Source organism: Sorex fumeus, unplaced genomic scaffold (genome assembly GCF_029834395.1).
Source record: "Sorex fumeus unplaced genomic scaffold, SorFum_2.1 ptg000037l, whole genome shotgun sequence".
NCBI lineage: Eukaryota > Metazoa > Chordata > Mammalia > Eulipotyphla > Soricidae > Sorex > Sorex fumeus.
The window spans coordinates 60,824,569-60,845,157 of NW_026606094.1; the positions used below are offsets into that span (position 1 = coordinate 60,824,569).

The following is a 20,589-nucleotide window of genomic DNA, read 5'->3' on the forward strand; positions in this document are numbered from 1 at the left end:
CACCAACGCTTCATTCAATGTCCATTATAAATAAAAGAATAATGCCTGACTGAGAAAAAGGTCAGACTCTAGAAAGGGAGAAGGGTGACTACCATCGACCAACCTTATCCAAAATCCTTTCCCACGATAAGAGGGAACAGTACCTGTGATTTCAGGGTTCTACCTCTAGACAACCAAAACGACATGAAGAAACAGCACAAATCTCCATTACAAGGAGAATACAAAGAAAAGAATCCCCAATCCTCAACCGAGGTTGTCCACAATTATACTCTCTTCAATAAAGAATTCCGGGACGAAATACAGAGGATGTTCAAGGAGCTACTCAAAGAATCAATGGAAGAGATATCCAAAAAAATAAAAGAAGAAATGAAAGAAACAATAGAACAGATGGTCGAGAAAATACAGGAAGAAATGAGAGCAGAAATAAAAAAGCTACAAAAAGAAGTGTCACAAATAAAGGATTCAGAAGATGAAATGAAAAACTCAGTAAGTGCCCTTAGCCTAGGATAAGTGCAACTGAAGAGAGGATCAGCAAGCTTGAAGATGAGCAACAGAAATCCCATAGTGAACAACAAGCAATAGGAAAAGACCTCAAAACAGCTCTAAGGAGAATCAGAGACCTAGGGGATGACACCAAGAGGAACAACATTAGAATCATTGGAGTACCAGAAGGACAGGGAGACAACCCCAATGAAAAAGCCACAGTCAAAGAAATCATTGCTGAAAAGTTCCCAGAGTTAAGGAATGCAGACATCCAGATTCAAGGAGCCAGAAGGGTACCAGCTAAAAAAGATCCCAGTAAAAACACTCCAAGGCATGTCATAGTCAGAATGATGAATGCTGTGGACAGAGACACAACATTACAAGCAGCAAGGTCAAGAAGGATATTACATACAAAGGAGCACCCCTTAGATTCACAGCAGACCTATCAGAGGAAACCCTTCAAGCCCGAAGTCAATGGTGGGATGTAGTGAAAAAAACTCATTGAAATGAACGCCTCACCAAGAATACTCTATCCAGCTAAACTCACACTCAAATTCGATGGAACGATGCACCACTTTCCTGATAAACAACAGCTCAAGAACTTCATAGACTCAAAAAGAAATCTAAAAGAAGGACTAACAGGGTTCCTGTAAGATAAGAAGGAAAACACTTATAAGCAAACCAACTCCTACAGAAAGATGGCACAAAACGCCATGACAATAATCTCTCTTAATGTCAATGGTCTAAATGCACCAACCAAGAGACACAGAGTGGCAAAATGGATCCAGAAACTGAAACTAACATTCTGCTGTCTACAAGAAACTCATCTGATCAATCAGAGCAAACACAGACTCAAAGTTAAAGGATGGAAAACTATCCTGCAAGCAAACAGCTCCTTTAAAAAAGCTGGGAAGGCCATACTAGTATCCGACAACAATAATTTCAGGCTGAAAAAGATTAGAAGAGATAGCGAAGGTCATTTTCTCTTCATCAAGGGATACGTACAACAGGAAGAAATCACACTCTTAAATGTATACACACATAATGAAGGAACAGCTAGATACTTAAAACAACTGCTAACAGATTTTAAGGAGGACATTGCTAGCAACACAATAGTAGCTGGAGACTTCAGCATCGCCTTATCACCTCTGGATAGATCAACAAGAACAAAACTCAGCAAGGAAACATTAATTTTGAATGAAGAAATAGAAGAGAAAGGACTTACAGACCTATACAGAGCTTTACACCCCCAAAAGAAAGAACACACATTCTTCTCCAGTGCACATGGAACATTTTCCAATAGACCATGTACTAGACCACAAAACATACCTCAATTGAATCAGGAAGATAGAAGTAGTATCAACAATCTTTTCAGACCACAATGCACTGAGAATAGAAGTGTATCACACACAGACACGAAGAACCAAATCAAACACCTGGAAACTAAACAACTCACTGCTGAACAACGAGAGGGTCAGGAAGGAAGTCAAGGACAAAATCAAAAGGTATCTGAAAACAAATGAGAATGAAGACACGAGCTACCAGAACTTAAGGGGAAAATTTATAGCCCTGAAAGCATATCTCAGGACCGAAGAAAGAATGCATATAAACAACTTGACTTTACAGCTCAAGACCTTAGAAAAGGATCAACAGAAGGAGCCCAAATTGGGCAGAAGGAAAGAGATCATAAAACTTAGAGCAGAAATCAACCACATGGAAACCAAAGAAACAATTTGAAAGATCAATGAAACCAAGAGCTGGTTCTTCGAGAAAATAAATAAGATAGATAAACCACTAGCAACACTCACAAAAAAAAAAAAACAGAGAGAGAACCCTAATAAACCTAATGAGAAATAAGAATAGATATATCACAACTGAAACCAAAGAAATTCAAAAGATCATCAGAGACTACTTTGAAAGTCTGTATGCCACGAAACAAGAGAACCTAAAAGAAATGGATAAATTCCTGGATTCCTATAATCTCACAAAGCTGAGTCAAGAAGATATAGAGTACCTGAATAGACCTATTAACATCAAGGAAATTGAAACTGTAATCAAAAGTCTTCCCAAAAACAAAAGCCCAAGTCCAGATGGATTCACTGGCTAATTTTTCCAAACATTTATAGAGGACGTATTGCCAGGTTTTCTCAAGCTTTTCCAGGAAATTGAAAAAACAGAAACTCTCCAAAACAGTTTCTATGAAGCCCATGTCTCTCTAATAACAAAAGGAAACAAAGACACTACAAAAAAGAAAACTACAGGCCGATATCCCTGATGAACACGGATGTGAAGATTCTGAACAGAATACTAGCAAATAGAATTCAACAACTCATCAAAAAGATTATACACCATGACCAATTAGGATTCATCCCGGGGATGCAAGGATGGTTTAACATTCGGAAATCAATCAACATAATTAATCATATCAACAAAGAAAATATAAAATCATATGATCATATCAATAGATGCAGAGAAAGCACTTGACAAGATCCAGCACCCGTTTATGATGAAAACCCTTACCAAATTGGGGATAGAGGGGACTTTCCTCAATATAGTTAAAGTCATCTACCACAAACCTACAGCAAGCATCATCCTCAATGGGTAAAAACTGAGAGCCTTCCCCCAAAAATCAGGGATGAGACAAGGATGCCCACTCTCTCCACTGCTGTTCAATATAGTACTGGAAGTACTTGCAATAGTGATTAGGCAAGAAAAAGATATTAAGGGCATCCATGTAGGAAAGGAAGCAATCAAGCTCTCACCATTCGTAGATCATATGATACTACATTTAGAGAACCCTAAAACCTCTACAAAGAAAATCCTAGAAACTATAGATTTGCATAGTAAAGTTGTAGGCTATAAAATCAATACCCAAAAGTCCATGGCTTTCCTATATGCAAATAGTGAGAGAGAAGAAAACGACATAAAGAAAACAATCCCATTCACAACTGTGCCCCAGAAATTCAACTACCTAGGAATTAGCTTAACTAAAGAAGTAAAGGACCTGTACAAAGAAAACTACAAAATGCTACTTCAGGAAATAAAAGAGGACACAAAGAAATGGAAAAATATCCACTGTTCATGGATCAGGAGAATTAACATTGTGAAAATGGCAATACTTCCCAAAGCACTGTACAATTCAATGTTATCCCTATTACGATATGCATGACATTCTTCAAAGAAATTGAGCAAACACTCCTGAAATTTATATGGAACAATAAGTCCCCACGAATAGCTAAAGCAATTCTTGGAAAAAGAAAATGGGATGAATTAACCTCCTGAACCTCAAACTCTACTACAAAGCAGTAATAAAACAGCATGGTACTTGAACAAAGGCAGTGCTGCAGACCTATGGAACAGGTTTGAATATACTGACATCTCCCCTCAAACATATGATCATCTAATCTTTGATAAAGGAGCAAGAAATGTGAAGTGGAGTAAGGAAAGCCTTTTTAACAAATGGTGCTGGCAAAGGTGGACGACTACATGCAAAAACTGGGCTCAGATCTCTGCCTCACACCATGTACAAAAGTAAGATCAAAATGGATCAAAGACCTCAACATCAGACCGGAATCCATAAGGTTCACTGAAGAAAAGGTTGGCAAAACTCTCCATGACATTGAGGCTAATGGCATCTTCAAAGATGACACGCCACTGGCCAAGCAAGTGAGAACAGAGATAGACAAATGGGACTATCTTAAACTAAGAAGTTTCTGCACCTCAAAAGAAATAGTGACCAAAATACAAAGACAGTCTACAGAATGGGAAAGGATATTTGCTGAATACACATCTGACAAGGGGTTGATATCAAGGATATACAAAGTGCTGGTTGAACTCCACAAGAAGAAAACATCCAACCCCATCAAAAAGTGGGGTGATGAAATGAATAGAAACTTTCTCAAAGAAGAAATCCGGATGGCTAAAAGACACATGAGAAAATGCTTTACATCATTAATTATCAGGGAGATGCATATCAAAACAACAATGAGATATCATTTCACACCACAGAGACTGGCCCACATCCAAAAGAACAAAAGCAACTTGTGTTGGCACCGATGTGGCAAGAAAGGGATCCTCCTTCACTGCTGGTGGGAATGCCTAATGGTTCAACCCTTTTGGAAAACAATATGGAGGATTCTCAAAAAATTTGAAATTGAGCTCCCATTTGACCCAGCGATACCACTCCTGGGAATATACCCCGGAGAGTCAAAAAAGTATAGTCAAAGTGACATCTACACTTTATTGTTCATTGCAGCACTGTTTACAATAGCTAGAATATGGAAAAAACCTGAGTGCCCGAGAGCAAATGACTGGTTAAAGAAACTTTGGTACATTTACACAATGGAATACTATGTAGCTGTTAGAAAAGACGATCGATTCCCAGCATCCCATATGGTTCCCCGAGTACTGCCAGGAGTAATTCCTGAGTGCATTAGTTAGGAGTAACCCCTGTGCATCACCTACTGTGACCCAGAAAGAAAAAAAACTGTTCTTCAGTATTATCATTCAGAATAATACATAGAGTAATTCTTATTTAAAATATCATTATTCTGATAAAATATTTTTTACTTCTTTGAGTTTATTTCAATATCTAATATCCTAACAATATATGCCACATGACTAGTTCACTAATATGAAAAATATAACAATATGTCATGCTCTTATTATATCATATAATCATGCTTTTAGGAAAATTGTCATTAAGAGTTGGTATATTAGGAAAGAGAAGAATTTAAAATATTTCTGCTTTATTAATTTAACAAACAGAAAAAAAATCAAATGTAATAAATAAATTTACATTTTTAATTAGCTTCACAGATTTTTTTTTAGTATATGTGCTGCCGAAGCGAGCTGGAGCGATAGCACAGCGGGTAGGGCGTTCGCCTTACAAACGGCCAACATGGCCGGCCCGAGTTCGATTCCTCCGCCCCTCTCGGAGAGCCCGGCAAGCTACCGAGAGTATTCGATATGCCAGACACAGTAACAACAAAGTCTCCAATGGAGACGTTACTGGGCCCGCTCGAGCAAATCGACGATCAACGGGAGGGCCTTTACTTTACTTTTACTTTACTTCACAGATTAACAGATTCAGATTTAAATGATGATCCCATTATGAAAAGAAGTGCCTTAGAAGTCACAAGTCTATTTTTGAGTTTGAATTACTTACCTATAACAGATTTTGAATTATTTACTATGACAAAGATGGAATCTGCCATTCATTTATATATCATTCATTTGTATCTTTATATCATTTATATTTTTATCTTCAAATAAATATTTTTTACTTTCTAACAAAAATTTTGTTTACAGGTAATAAATGCAATAGTATATAGCTAATATGTGGTATTTATAAAAAAAATTGAGAAATTTGTGACTATGAAACATCTATTAATTATGCCTCTGCTCAAGGATGACTCTTTTAACATTTGGCTGAATTCTTTTCTCCTATCTGATATTTGATTACTCTTTGTGTATGTGTGAAACAAAAGAGCTTTATTTAAAAGGATTTATTTAGAGTACTGGAGGGAGTAGGGAGAGAGACTAACTACTTTCTAATTCAATGTGTAACACTTTTCTGTTTTATTAACATCTTTGTTGATCAAAATGTCATTTTCATATAGACATAAAGACATATATACCATCATTACAATTATAATTTCCAAAGCCCAGAAGCACCGGAGACATGTCCCCAAATGGACACTGAGGGAGAAGGTTTCAGGGTGCCTAGATAATGTTGAGGTGTAACTTGAGGGTTTGATTGGGGCCCAAAGGGGGTGCTCTCATCAGAAGAGGCTGCCACTTTCTTGGTGTGTGACCTTGGATTCACTTAGCATTATGGTCTGGATTCTATTAGAGGAATTTCACGTTTTCCCTTTGCAAGAGTGACCCCCTACTATGACAAATATTTAAAAATGCTTTTTTTTAAAGTTGGAAAAGCCACTTTTTTCCCAAAAGAAATTTATAGTTCAAATTTACACCAAGTTCTTACTAACTGGAGCAAGCCGGATTTCTACTAAAGCTTTGACTTTCCTCTGTAAAACATTAGTCACTCCCTTGGAAGATTTTTTTTTATAGGCAGTGGGATAAAACAGCCACAGATGTGCATGTAATATGACAGACTTTAGACTGTACCTGGGAAGCTTTTATTTGTAGAAAAAGAAGAGATTAATTTAAAAAAGAAGACTGAATTAGGATGTAAACTAAGAGTGATTCAGTATTAATTATATGCTATTGTGTTTAATTTATTCAAATACTATTTCCCCCCTCCGCCACCCATTATTTTAATTGTTGTGTAATACTTGAGGTCATGGTAAGTCATTTTCACTGTACAATTTTGAAAGGTATTTATTCACCGTTCCCATGTGTAACCAGTTGCCTTTTTACTACCTAGGACTGTGGTGACACCTGTGGCCAAAGAGTTTGATCCAGACATGGTCCTAGTTTCCGCTGGATTTGACGCATTAGAAGGCCATGCCCCTCCTTTGGGGGGGTATAAAGTGACAGCAAAGTGTAAGTAGATTGTTTTTTAGGGTTTTATGAAATGCTATGACATCACATAATATCTTTTAGGTCTTTAAGATAGACAAAAGCTTTTCCATGTGTTTTTTAGTAAACAGATGAGATATTTTAAAAAACGATTCAGATGATGTTTATTGCTCTGTCAGATTCATATCCCTGTAGAAATTAAAGCAATTGAAGAAATACAAAATTAATTAGTTCCTTTGATGAACCTGATGGTGGTATTTTGGGGCCATTGTGTTTCTCCTGGAGTCCCATTTGTTGTTTTATAACAGAGTGATAGGATTTCTCTTTAAAATATACTAAATGACTTGAAAGGTCACGAGTCTAGGAAAGCTACTGGGGTGTTCCCAAGGACAATGAAAGTCGCTGTTTTTATTCCATTGTAACCAGGATAAAAATAACTATTTCCCAACAGCGCTGTGCTTTTCTGAGCTTAATTATAAAATGTAGCTCCTCTTGAGAAGAGGTTCTGTACATGCTATGTGCAGCTTTCAGGAGGATCTCAACTGGTCTTCTGTTGTGTCACAAAGATTTTGACAATGTTCCCTGCAACTAAACACTGTCCCTGTCACTGTCACTGTCCTCCTGTTGTTCATCGAATTTGCTTGAGTGGGCCCAGTAACATTGTGAGACTTGTTACTGTGTTTGGCATATCAAATATGTCATGGGTAGCTTGCCACTAAATTAACAAATGAGGTATCTGTTATATTACACTTAAATAATGTGGTGGACTCTGACTAGTAAGGGCTTTCTTTGAAAAATAATTTTCTTGCTACCTTAAGTGTAAAGATAAGGCGTGTGTGTGGCTTACTCATACATATTTGAGCTGATCTTCTCTGTCAACCAAAAAAAAAATAAGAAAAAATAACCCGTAAAATTGCACAGAGAATTGGATCCACTCTTATATATTTTAAGGGGAGTTACAAAACAAATAAAAAAATAACCTAAATAGTTTTAAGTGAGAGAAATGAGTTTGGAGCAAGTGTGTTTTATTAATTTGAAAAGAACCAAAGAGCCCATATCGTGCCAACCTTTGCTTTAGTTGGCTTCTCATATGAGAGTTTTCTGTACTTTAATTGTTCCAGTAACATTGTTAGGTAGTCGCTATTTTTAACATCTATTATTTACCCTTGGTTTTTGGGTCTTTGTTGTCTATTGAAAACATATTAAAAGAAGCAATTCCACAAAGACAAGTTAACATAATTTTGGCAAAATTGAGATAGATCTTTGTTCATAAAAATATGTTCATGATCCCCCTCCCTCCCCTCTTTTGCGGTAGGAGGCACACCTGCTAGTTCCAGGGTTTACTCCTGGCTCTGTACTCAGGGATCATTCCTGGTGAGGCTGGGGGCACCATATGAAGTCTCAGGGATTGAATCTGGATCAGTTGCATGCAATGCAAGTGCTCTGTCCTCTATACTCTTTTTTCGGGCCCATGATATCTTTTCTTTCTTTGTAAAACTCCACTCAGAGGAAGTAGATAGGTAATGCATTTTAGTATTATAGATAAACCTCACTTGTGTTAAGACTTTATGAATTGTTTATTCTAAATAAATGGGAACTAAAAGAGTTTGGACCCCAAATTTGACTAAATCTGAACAATATGAAACACATGGGCTAAAGACAAAAAGTCTAGAAAAGATGTTCCTTGCCAATAAATCCAAGAGCCTTCCTTAGAATCTCCAAGAATTAAAAGAAATGTTTTTATTTCTCTCTTTCTCCTTGCCATTCGGGCAAAGTTGTAACAAGTCAATTTCTCAGAACCAGCTGGAAGAAATTAATCTTTTTGTTTGTTTGGTTTGTTTATTTTTTTTTTTTTGCCAAGTCAAGTTCAAATCTCAGATGTCATCTTAGAAGATAGAATAAAAAAGTATTTGTATCATGGTTTCTTTTGGTCATAGACATTAGAATATGGTATCTACCTCCTGTTAATATCTACCTGTTGTTAGTTTTAGTACAAGGCCCCAAGACCTTAAGTCTGTTGTGCTCTTCATTGTTTTCTTTCCCAGAAAAAGTTCATTTATAATCTTTCCACATCTCAAACCTCCTAATCTATTTCTAACCTTTGTTGTCTTTTCCAGTCAAGAAGCCATGTACATTCTTACAAAGTGACTTGTTTACTAAGAAATAAATTCAAATATAAATTTTAAATGGCATAACAATTGACTTTTGTTGAATATTTTCATTACTATAGGAAAAGGTGTATATAGTAAAGCAGTTATCTTATAATTCCAAAATTGTCATATGGATTATCTTTAAAAGTTCACTTATCGGTAGATGAGAAAGGGAAACTATTTTAACATCTGAAATAATTGTGCTAAAATTGAAGTGCTTGTTAAAGTTTACAGTTAGATAAAATCATCTGAGCCTTTTCTGGATTATTTTTCCAGTAAAAAGAAAATGATTCATAAAATGCATAAGAGTAGAGAATTTACATACATGTCATGATGTCACTATAGTGCTCAAGACCCTTTAACTCCACAAATTTCTGATAAACATCGAATTAGTCCTATGGTACTTAAATGAATCACAATGAAGCACCACATTTGGACAATTACTAGATTTTCTCATGTAGGGTAGAATTATCAACATTTCTACAATCACTGTCACACCTAGGACGTTTTGTTCACATTCTCACCATTTGGCAGATTCATTTATTTATTTATTTTTGGTCTGAAAGTTCTGGAAAGATAACTAGTAATTGACTTTCACTGTCCCTTACTAGATGTCATCTTCTATTGAAAAGTCCTCACAAAATGAAGTTAAAAAGAGCAAATACCTAAAGTGAAAAGTAGATAGATTTTGGCAAAACAAAAATTTCTCTTAATGTTTCCTGGATCTGGCAAAACTTATCACTGCTCCTATAAAAACATTCTAAGATTTTGAAGGTGGTTTTAAAGATACAGTTGCATCAGAGATACTAAAACATTGTATTGGCACATTAAATTAATTTTTTAAAAAAATCTTTGTTGGGCTGGAGCGATAGCACAGCGGGTAGGGCGTCTGCCTTGCACGCAGCCAACATGGCCGACCCGAGTTCGATTCCTCCGCCCCTCTTGGAGAGCCCGGCAAGCTACCGAGAGTATTCGATATGCCAGACACAGTAACAACAAAGTCTCCAATGGAGACGTTACTGGGCCCGCTCGAGCAAATCGATGATCAACGGGAGGGCCTTTTTTAATCTTTGTTACCTCTAGAAGAATAAGTTAAAGTAACTGGGTTTTTGTTTAATCTAATCAGCATCTAATTTCCTATCTGATTTGAGAGTATTACTTGTTACTGTGATGAAATTCTGAGCCCAAATATAAAGGAAATTTAAAATTAAGTTGTTTCTTATTACTATTAGTTTTTACTATATTCTTCCTCTTACCCTTCTCATTTATTTACACATTAGTATTCTCTACTGTGAGACTTCATCAAAATCTCAATTTGTGCTGAAGTTTTAAATATATTATGTGAATAACTTAACATTTATGTTGCATTGTTATTTACCCAGCAATGTTAAGACTCAAGTGAAAAAATGTCATTGTGTTCTGTCCTAAGCTCCACATCAAAATTGACCTTGAAGTTATCATTGTAAGAATAAATAGTGTTACACACATGTTAATGGTATAAGCTATAGTTAAAGAAGTTAGGCATCACAAATGAATGCTCTGTTCAAATAGAAAATTTTATAAAGTTAATTCCTCATATTACAGTATAATCTTGCTTCATAGTATGGGTTCTTTTGTTCAAATTCGTTTTGTAGCTTAAGATATTTTTCTTCCTTTCAATACCTACCTATTCTCAGTTTGCATTAATTTTAGTTAACTTATTCATATATGAAAATTAATTACATTGTGTAATTAAGAATTTTCTCCTCTTAGGAGAAAGTCATTGTAAGATGATAGGCATGTCTATAAAGTAAGTTCTCTTAATAAACAGAACAGTTTTATAGTTCCTGAGATAAAGACATAAAATATGCAATTAATGAATCTTATAATTTACAGTTATTCTGACAGATAGCTAATATTTAGGGTAGCAGAGAATCAAAAAACATATATTTGAGTCTTGACTATCATCTCCTTATGAGACTATTTTACTCCTTTTTACTGATCCTCTCTCTTATTGCTTCTCTACCTCCTGCCATGAATGTCTGTCTGACACAGAGAGAGAACTACTATCGGATTGCTCTCTGTATAATTAATTAGGTCTCCACATATATGTGAAATTGTTCTTGGGGAAACGCCTTAATCAATCAGTCCTCCAGGTGGGGGAAATATGTCTTTAAGTTGAGTGTTAACAGGTCATCAAATGAGATTTAAGAAACAAACCCTTTTAACATACAAAGCTCTGTTTCTCTACATCATTTGGTAGAAAATAATATATGAACAGATTATGAAGCTCAAAATGTCTTCAACCTACAAATTTCTTGTCCAAGTAGTAAAGAAAGATTGAACCAGATCAAAATGCATTTAAGTTGACTTCCTTTTATTCCTCATTTTCCTCTTACTGATGATTCTATCTATAATTCAAAGTGTCTCTAAGTATCTAAGGTCTGTCACTTTTTTCTTTATTATCAAAACATTTGAAATGAGGGTTATATTCACTTGCATACTTTAGTTCTTATCTTACTATGTCATTTTAAAAACTTGTTTGCTTCCACTTCTTGATATCTGCTCTGAAAACATAACATTAATTCAAAAGAATAAATATGCACGCCTCAGTTAATCACAGCACTTAGTACAATAGTCAAGATATGGAAGCAAACAAAATTTGAATAAAAGATCAAGAAATTTGTGATATATGTATACACAATGAAAAATGGAATATATATACCATGATATAGATATGTACTCTCTCTCTCTCTCTACACACACACACACACACACACAATGACAAATGGAATACTTTCAGCACTAAGAAAGGATGAATTATGCAGTTTGCCACAACATGGACATAATGGAGGATATAACACGGAATGAAGTCATTCAGAAAGAAAGTTATAGATACAGAATGATTTCTCTTGTATGTAGAAGTTCATTTGATCACATGATCACTTGATATCCTGTTATTCATTGATTTGCTCGAGTGGGCGTCAGTAATGTGTCCATTTGTCCCTGTCACGTGCTAGTGTAGTCCAATGGCATTTGCTTGCTCCAGGAATACGAAGAGACTCAAACCGATCGTTCAGGGTCTTGAGAAAGAAGTCTGACCATCTCGTAGGTGGGCAGCCACATGATCTTTTGACATCCTGTGGAATCCATTCAGTAATGGCTCTAGTCCAGCGGTCATCTTTAAATCGCATTACGTGTCCAGCCCATCTGATTTTCGATGCCTTGGCAAATGAGACAGCGTCCCTGATTCTCAATCATTGATGGAGGTCGGAACTCCAGGTTCCTTCTCTCACTTGAGTGAAGCGTGATACTCCAAGCATAGCTCTTTCGATTCCTCTTTGGGAGATCCGAATGGCGTTCTCATCCTGTTTTCGGTGGGCCCAGGTCTCTGAGGTGTATGTTAATGCAGGAAGAATGGTGGACTCGAAGAGATGTGCCCGGAACCAGAGATTCTTCATCATCTTAGCTATTTCTTCGATGTTCTTGAAGGCGTTCCAAGCCACTCTGTTCCTCCTGCGCAACTCAGGTGCCAGGTCATTCGTCATGTTGCCTTCTTGAGGTAACACGTAACTGTTGCATTCGGAGATGTTTGTTCTGTTGAGAGCGAATGGAATGTCAGGAATGAGTCCATTTCTCATAAACATTGTCTTTGTGAGATTCAGCTGCAGTCTGACCTTTCCACGCTCACGGTCGAAGTCGGACAGCATTTGTGCCGCTTGGCTAATGTTTGGTGTTATTAGAACAATGTCATCAGCAAAGCGGAGGTGGTATAGTTGCCGACCATCTATCTTCACTCTCATTCCTTCCTAATTCTAGTCCTCACATGACTTCCTCGAGTGTGGCACTGAAGAGTTTTGGTGAAATGGTATCACCCTGATGAACACTAGATGAAAGACAACCATGTGAGCATGCCGGGTTCCGAAAAGGATTCAGCACAATCGACCACATGGTGACCACACGGTGACCAAGCTCATTGAGGTTTCTTGGGAGTTCAAGATGCTGCTCTGTCTAATGATCATGGATTTAAAGATGGCCTTTGATTCTGTTGATACTGAAAGGGTCATTGAAACCCTAGCCAAACAGGCCATTCAAACTCAATACATCAGGATCCTCCGTGAGCTATATTACGGATTCACTACCAAGTAGAAGTTAAAGATACTTATTAAGGTAGCAACAAAGAGCTAACAGTAATAAAACTGTGGAGATTTGGTCCACAGAACTGAGAGTGCATATGGGGTTAAAGGGAAGACCCCTTTCAGACTTTGTTAGAGAGAAGCAGGTACCCCAGTGATTGGTGTGGTGTTGGAACAGTGTACACATGAAGTAAATTATCCGTATACTTAATTTTAACAATTGAACAATCTGAGCTGACAGTGAAACAATAAACAGCACTGAAATGTAAACACAGATACAGAATGTGCATTTATAAGTGTTTAGACTTACTCTTTCATTCTCTCTGAGATTCTGCTTAATTATTTTCATGTGTAATTAGCATAATTTAATCTACCAGTCCAAAGCAGTCATAAGTAACTATTAAAAGTGGAAATAGATAAATGAATGGTAGGTTTATTTCTATCTCACATGTTCTTAAATTTGGATCAGCAAATTTCCCAGAAGTCCATAATTAGAATTCATGGAGCCCATGAACTTGAATAAGAAAAAAATAGATTTTTAACTTAATTTAGCTATTAATTTTATAAATAATATCGGCTGGAGCGATAGCACAGCGGGTAGGGCGTTTGCCTTGCACGCGGCCAACATAGCTGACCCGAGTTCGATTCCTCCGCCCCTCTTGGAGAGCCCGGCAAGCTACCGAGAGTATTCGATATGCCAGACACAGTAACAACAAAGTCTCCAATGGAGACGTTACTGGGCCCGCTTGAGCAAGGAATATATTTCTTTACATTATAAATGTACACTGGAGCTTATTATTAATAATATTTTTATCACAGCTAGAAAAATAGCTATTTTCTTTTATTTTATTGTTCTATAGGTAATTTCCAGTAGTTATTAATTCTCATTACTTTGAAGTAATATTATATGTCAGACTTGCTTCTCATCTATGATGGAATAATATATAACAGAAAATATTGTAACATGATTTTCCCCTTTATTTTGATAGCTCTTTTCATTGCTGATTATTCGATATACTTCTTTTTTATGCATATAAAAACATTCTGGAAAGATTCCAGGAGTTTTACTTATAATACACACACACAAACACACAACACTCTTTACTTTGAAACAGGCTGTGGTTTTCCAATTTTATTCATGTTTCTACTTGTTCTATTTACTTGCTCTTTACAATATGCCTGACATCATTATTCTGTTGTATTTTGTTTATCTCTCAACCAAACAGTATAAAAAATGAAGGTAACCTCAAAACCACAAAATTTGAGTGTCCAGTTTCCCCAAAGATTTCTTATATGTAAAACAAACTTCAACTATGTCTTACACGCAAGTCAATATCCATGTTTTTCCATGGACACTATAAATAATTACTAAATTTAACATCAAGGATTTGTAAATCAATGTCATCATTTTAGAATAAACTAGGGCAATCTGGAAATTCACAAATTTTGTTTAAAACCATTTTGGGTCACATCAAAGATGAAGAATATTAGAAAGAACTATGTTACAGACTGTAATTTCCATCATCTTGAATTAATAAAAGGAAGTATATTTATATTATAGCTATAGTTATATTTTTATTTAAGGTGTTTTTAAGCAATACTTTGCTTTGCAAATCAAATAAAATTTAAAAAGTGATCTTTTACTCAAAGCCAATCTAATTGTGATGATGATGGAATCTTGATTTTCTTGAAGGTACAATGGCCTTCTAGAACATGCAGTGAAAATTCTGGTGTGAGATTTTAGAACAACCAAAAAAAAGTGCCACCTGACCTTTTCAAGATTATTTTCTTAACTGAGAAGGGGTGCTGTTACTGATGATAAAATAATAAAACATACCAGTTAAACTCAGTGCTACATTTTCTGCATCATCTTATTTTGTGTCTTCTATGATTAGAGATAAGAAAATATATGCGTATTCTTATAAAACATGTTTTGGCATTGTTGTTAGTGTCCTTATTATATTCTTGAATCTTCTTATTACCCTGCAACCATTAAAGAGGATTTCTAGCTATTTAAATTTCTAATTTTAGAAACAGTGACAGAAAAAAAAAGTGACTTGCTCAAAGAACTAAGGAATAATGAAAACATATTGATCCCATGTGTTGGGATTCCAGTTTAACATGCTTTCCACTTGGATCAAGAGGTTATTGAAAATATCCCAAATAATTAGTTTTATTAAATTACTATAGAGGCTTATGCTAGATGATGAAAACATAGAGAATAAAAGGAAAAATTCCAAACAATGCATTTCTTATTTGAATAAAAATTCATGTCAAAAAAACTAAGGAGTGATTTTCTAATAGATGGGAACTTACCAGTTTGCAGACCATTTTTGCTCATTTTCGTAGAGTATTCTACATAAAGACCAGTCAGTGATTCAGAGTTTGGCTCAAAATTTCCATGAACAAATTCAACTGTTGGATGATACCGTGTGTGTGTGTGTGTGTGTGTGTGTGTGTGTGTGTGTGTGTGATGACAGAGATCAAGAAAAGTTACATCCAGATCCTGTATTTTTAACCAAGACTGGCAGGAAGGCTGGTTATTATTTGTCCTTCACCACTGTTTTTTGCAGTCATAAATGTGACACAATATAGACTTGTATGGAAGTATCTTGAGTATATCCCCATGAATCATTTTTATCATCTAAAAGTAAAAGTTTGATTCCTCTGCTCCTCTTGGAAAGCCTAGCAAGCTATTGAGATTATCTTTGCTAAAACTATGCTACTTGAGGTTATTGTGTATTGCTATTCTGTATTTCTAAGAGCTAAAATATTTATTCATAGTGCAATCTCAAAGATATTTATTCATTTTCCACTTAGTTAATTATTAATCTATTTAAAGATAACAGTGACTCAATTAAAATATACTTAAATTTTATTGAATGAATCTACTTTTACTTTTAGATGATAAAAATGATTCATGGGGATATACTCAAGATACTTCCATACAAGTCCATATTGTGTCACATTTATGACTGCAAAAAACAGTGGTGAAGGACGAATAATAACCAGTCTTCCTGCCAATCTTGGTTAAAAATACAGGATCTGGATGTAACTTTTCTTGAGTTCAGCACTTGGCCCTGTTATTTTTCTAATATGCGATCATGAATAGGTGGGACTTAATTTTTCATATGTCAGTGGGGCTATTTTAGAACCTCAGGAAAATTTTAAGGGCAGCCCATTTTTCAAACTGAAAACGGAGTCAACAAAAATCAGTCAATATGAGAGTCTTCCGTTTTTCTTGTGCCTACAGAGTGCTCTGGATTTCAACAGTTCACTGTACACATAGCATGTTACTCTTATTGAAGTTGAAAGATTCTAGATGTGGATTTTGCTAACAATATAGAGCCAACTGACGCTTAAATGCTACAAACTAATTTACAGGTAAAAACGGTAATAATTAATGTTTAGGTAATCACATCTGTGAAAGCATAATTCTCCCAGACTACTAAATAATATGAGTCTAGCTGCCAAACTTCTATGCGTATTAGAGGTTAATCATATTTTAGGGAAAATAGCAAACTTCTCACCTAGTAACTATCTCATTAAATACTGAAAATGTTTCCATGTACAAAAAACCTTTAAATCAATGACAAAATCACGGAATAAAACTGCAAGGGAGCATTTCTGTTGGTGACTGCAATCATAACACATCTGTTGCAATTAATTATCTTTACAAAAGCACACATTTTAAACATGCAAAGTAAGATATTTAAGTAAGTTCCATGTTACATGAGATTGTATTTACTTTTGAACAATAATATAGAAGTATACCTTTCACAGGTTTTTGGTATAAGATTTTAAATAATTAATAAGAAAGTAAGATAGTGGAACTAGTAATAAAAAAAAAGGTAAGTCTAGAGATATCATAAAACTAAGCCAATGCAGAGTGTTCTGGATTTAATTTATTTGACTGACCCTTAAATCTAATAGTATGGGCATTTTGGTAGGACTATAAGACTTGCTTATCACACCACATACTGGTGCACTATTTAAAGTCAAGTCATCTAATTTAGAATCGCTTATCTCTAACTCAAAATGTGTCACCAGCTCTTTTCTTCTATTTGCAGTTTTCTGGAGCAACTATAAACAACTTTCTCTGTGGTTGTTATTTCTAGTCAAAGCATTCTCCCTACAGCAGTATCTTTATGCACAATATTTTCTTCCTGTCTTTGAGCAGCCATCTAAGTGAGGCACACATAAGAATCCCTAAAATCACTTTTATTGTTCAAGTAGCCAGTAGAGGGAATCATTTATTAAATGTGGCTAATTTTAGTGTCTGGCAGGCACATGATGAACCTAAAGAAAACAGTGTCATACTACTTGGGATTCTTCCAAGAAGGTTGTCTACTTTAAGAGCTGCAATTTATTAAGGATTGTGATGGTTATTGGAACTTTTCCTGTTGTTTTACTCAATAGTCTCAGAGGGCCTATTTGGCACTAAGGTGCAAAATGAGATCGGCAATTAAGAAAAGACACCACCACAGGCATTTCAAGTGTAAATTGTCAAGTACCAGACATAGTAACCAGTATGTTCCAAGACAAAGCAATAGCCCAAGTTCGTGAGAGAGTCTGGCTTCTTCTATCCAGTGTGCCTATTGCTCATTGTAGTACTGCCTCCATAGGGACCTCTAGGTATTTTGCAGGGGAAAGTTCAATTGCAATCAAACCCAATAGGAGAGATTATCAAAATCTAAATTTTTATCATCTAAAAATTAAAATAAACTACCTTGACTTATCTATTTAACTAGGGCACTAGATTCACCTTCCACATAGAACAGAGACATTTGTGTTTTAAAAAAAAAGGACTAGTAGTTCACTTTGTAGCTATGTGGATAGTGGTGTTCCTTCTGGAGATAGCATTTCCTGCCTATCTGTTTGAAGGTTCCTATATTTGCAGAGGGAAACATTTTTTAAAGTAGTATGCTAAGTGACTTTCTACTTTCAGCCAGAGTACAGTTTTCATCTATAAATCTGCTACAACTGGTCAATCTTTTTCTCCCATGTAATAACCAAGAAAAGAATAGAAAGCAATAAGGACCTATGGTGAATAGCAAAGGGGCATATTGGAAAATATATAACTAGCATGTTGTTCATCTATTTCTAGTCTTCATTCAGATACTAAATATGTTTAAAGAAGCAGTGTTTCCATTGTTCCTTTGTAAATCTACTCTTTTCTTTCATTCCTCATCTTTTTAATCTTTGTAACGTTAAAGGCAATATTGCCTTGATTTTCATTTTATGTATGAGGGAACTAAAGCATGATAAATATAAGAAATGACAACATTTACAAAAGATCACATCTCAGGTTCACAGGTAACCTAACTTCAGAGCATAAAATGTATCTGTCTATGTTTTTTAAATAAGAGGAAAATGCATTATTTTTAGATTTACGATGTAATTGATCCATTTGCTGTAAGTCTTAGGTCAAAAAGAAGAGCTAAAGTAAGTAAAAATAAAATATACTGCTTAAATAGCAATAATTAGATGTTTTGTCTATTCAGCCCTATGATGAAACCTTGAGTTCCCTATAATTTTAAGTGTTCCACATAAAGCACTATGATTGTATCCTCAGTTTCATGACAACCTGTATTATGGAGTATCTGTTGAAGACTTATTTCCATAGATGTCTCTAACTAAAGGGCACTAGATCAATTTTGTAAATTGCAAAAAAAATTAGCTATAGAATGCTCACAACTAAAGATCTTACAGCAGAATTGGCAAGTAAGTACATTTATCAAATTGTGACATTAGGGGCTAGGGTGATAGTACAGACCGAGAAGCACTTTCCTTGCATGTGGCTGGCTGGGGTTCAATCCTCAGAATCCCTGAACACCACCAGGAGTGACTGCTGAGTGCAGAGCCAGGAGTAAGCCCTGAGTAAGCCCAATGATGGCTCCAAAATTTATAAAATGAAACAAAACAAAAAAAATAATAATTGTGACATAAAGGGGCTGGAGAAATATCATGGAGATTAAGCCCCTTTCCTTGTACACAGGTGATCTCTGGTACTGCATATGGTCCTGTAAGTACCTTCAGGATGATTCCTGAGCATTAACTGTCTATGTTTATGTCAGAAATTGATCTTGGAAGCAAGGAGAGGTTGGAACCAGTACTCAGTTAAGATTTGGAGACCAGAGAAATAGTATACAAGCACCAAAAAATGCCCTAAAGAAACAATCAATATTTGTCTCACAATAGGGAGTGAGAGATAGTACAGAAAGTAAGGCATTTGCCTTGATTGCGGCCAACTGGAGTTCAATCCCCAGGATATGGTTCCAGAGAGCTCCATGAGGAGTGATTCTAGAATGCAGAAACATAAGTAAGTCCTGAGAACCATAGGGTGTAGATCAAAAACAAACAAACAAACAAGTAAACAAACAAAAAGATTTGTATCATCATAACGATGCACCATAGGGAGTTCCAGGGAACAACTTGGGTGTGTGCAAGGCAAGTGCCTTACCTGCCATCCTATATTTCTGACCGTAGAGATAAGAGTTTATTAAGTTCATTCTTTTGATTAATGTTGGTTTTGTCTTTCTCCATTTCTCTAGTTTCACTTTTTTCTCTTCTGGAAGACTGTTTTGTGTATAAAGACCATAAAACTCTACTGGCCAGGTGGAGATAGAAGAAGCAAGCCTAGGTCACTGTGCCCTTATTTTATCAAGGCATTTTATTAAAAAAATTAAGGAACAAAAAAAATAAAAAAGATTAATTACACAGAAATAAATTAGAATTAGGTAAAATGTATTTGATTTTGTCTCAGACATACAATGCTGTTAAAGCTCCCAGCTGTAAGATTGATGAAATATATTTTAAGAAGATGAAATTTCTATTATAAATATAATTACGTTTAAGGAGCATAACATTTTTTGCCCATTTCCTTCTGCCAGCCTCTTACTTGGTGCTTCTCATATTTTCTTTTGAATATGAGTGTTGGTTGAGTCTACACCAACATACAAATATGCAAAAGAAGGAGGAATATAATGCTCAGCAGAGAATTATATTTTTATAATCCTGCTTGTTATATATTGTAAAATAGCATATAACCTTATGAGAGTGATTAAGAGTGATTATTAGTCTGTAAAGATAATGTAGGAGGTAAGGCACTTTCCTTGTCATGACCAACCACATTTTATTCATTTTTTTGCTTTTTGGGTCTACCTGGAAATTCACAGGATTTACTCCTGGCTCTGTACTCAGGAATTACCCCTGGTGGTTCTCAGGGAACCATATGGGATGCTGGGAATCGAACCCGGGTCAGCTGGGCATTTGCCTTGCACACAGCTGACCTGGGTTCAATTCCTCTGTCTCTCTCGGAGAGCCCAGAAAGCTACTGAGAGTATCCCACCTGT

General features: G+C 35.7%; 1 protein-coding gene across 1 annotated transcript in view; it reads left to right on the forward strand.

The window, feature by feature from the left end:
* The window catches only part of HDAC9 (histone deacetylase 9), a 1,023,935-nt gene that overhangs the window by 868,647 nt on the left and 134,699 nt on the right, over window positions 1-20,589 (forward strand). Inside the window, exon 23 of the mRNA XM_056118063.1 lies at window positions 6,875-6,993. Coding sequence (XP_055974038.1) covers window positions 6,875-6,993 — 119 coding nt within the window. The remainder of the gene's footprint in view (window positions 1-6,874; window positions 6,994-20,589) is intronic.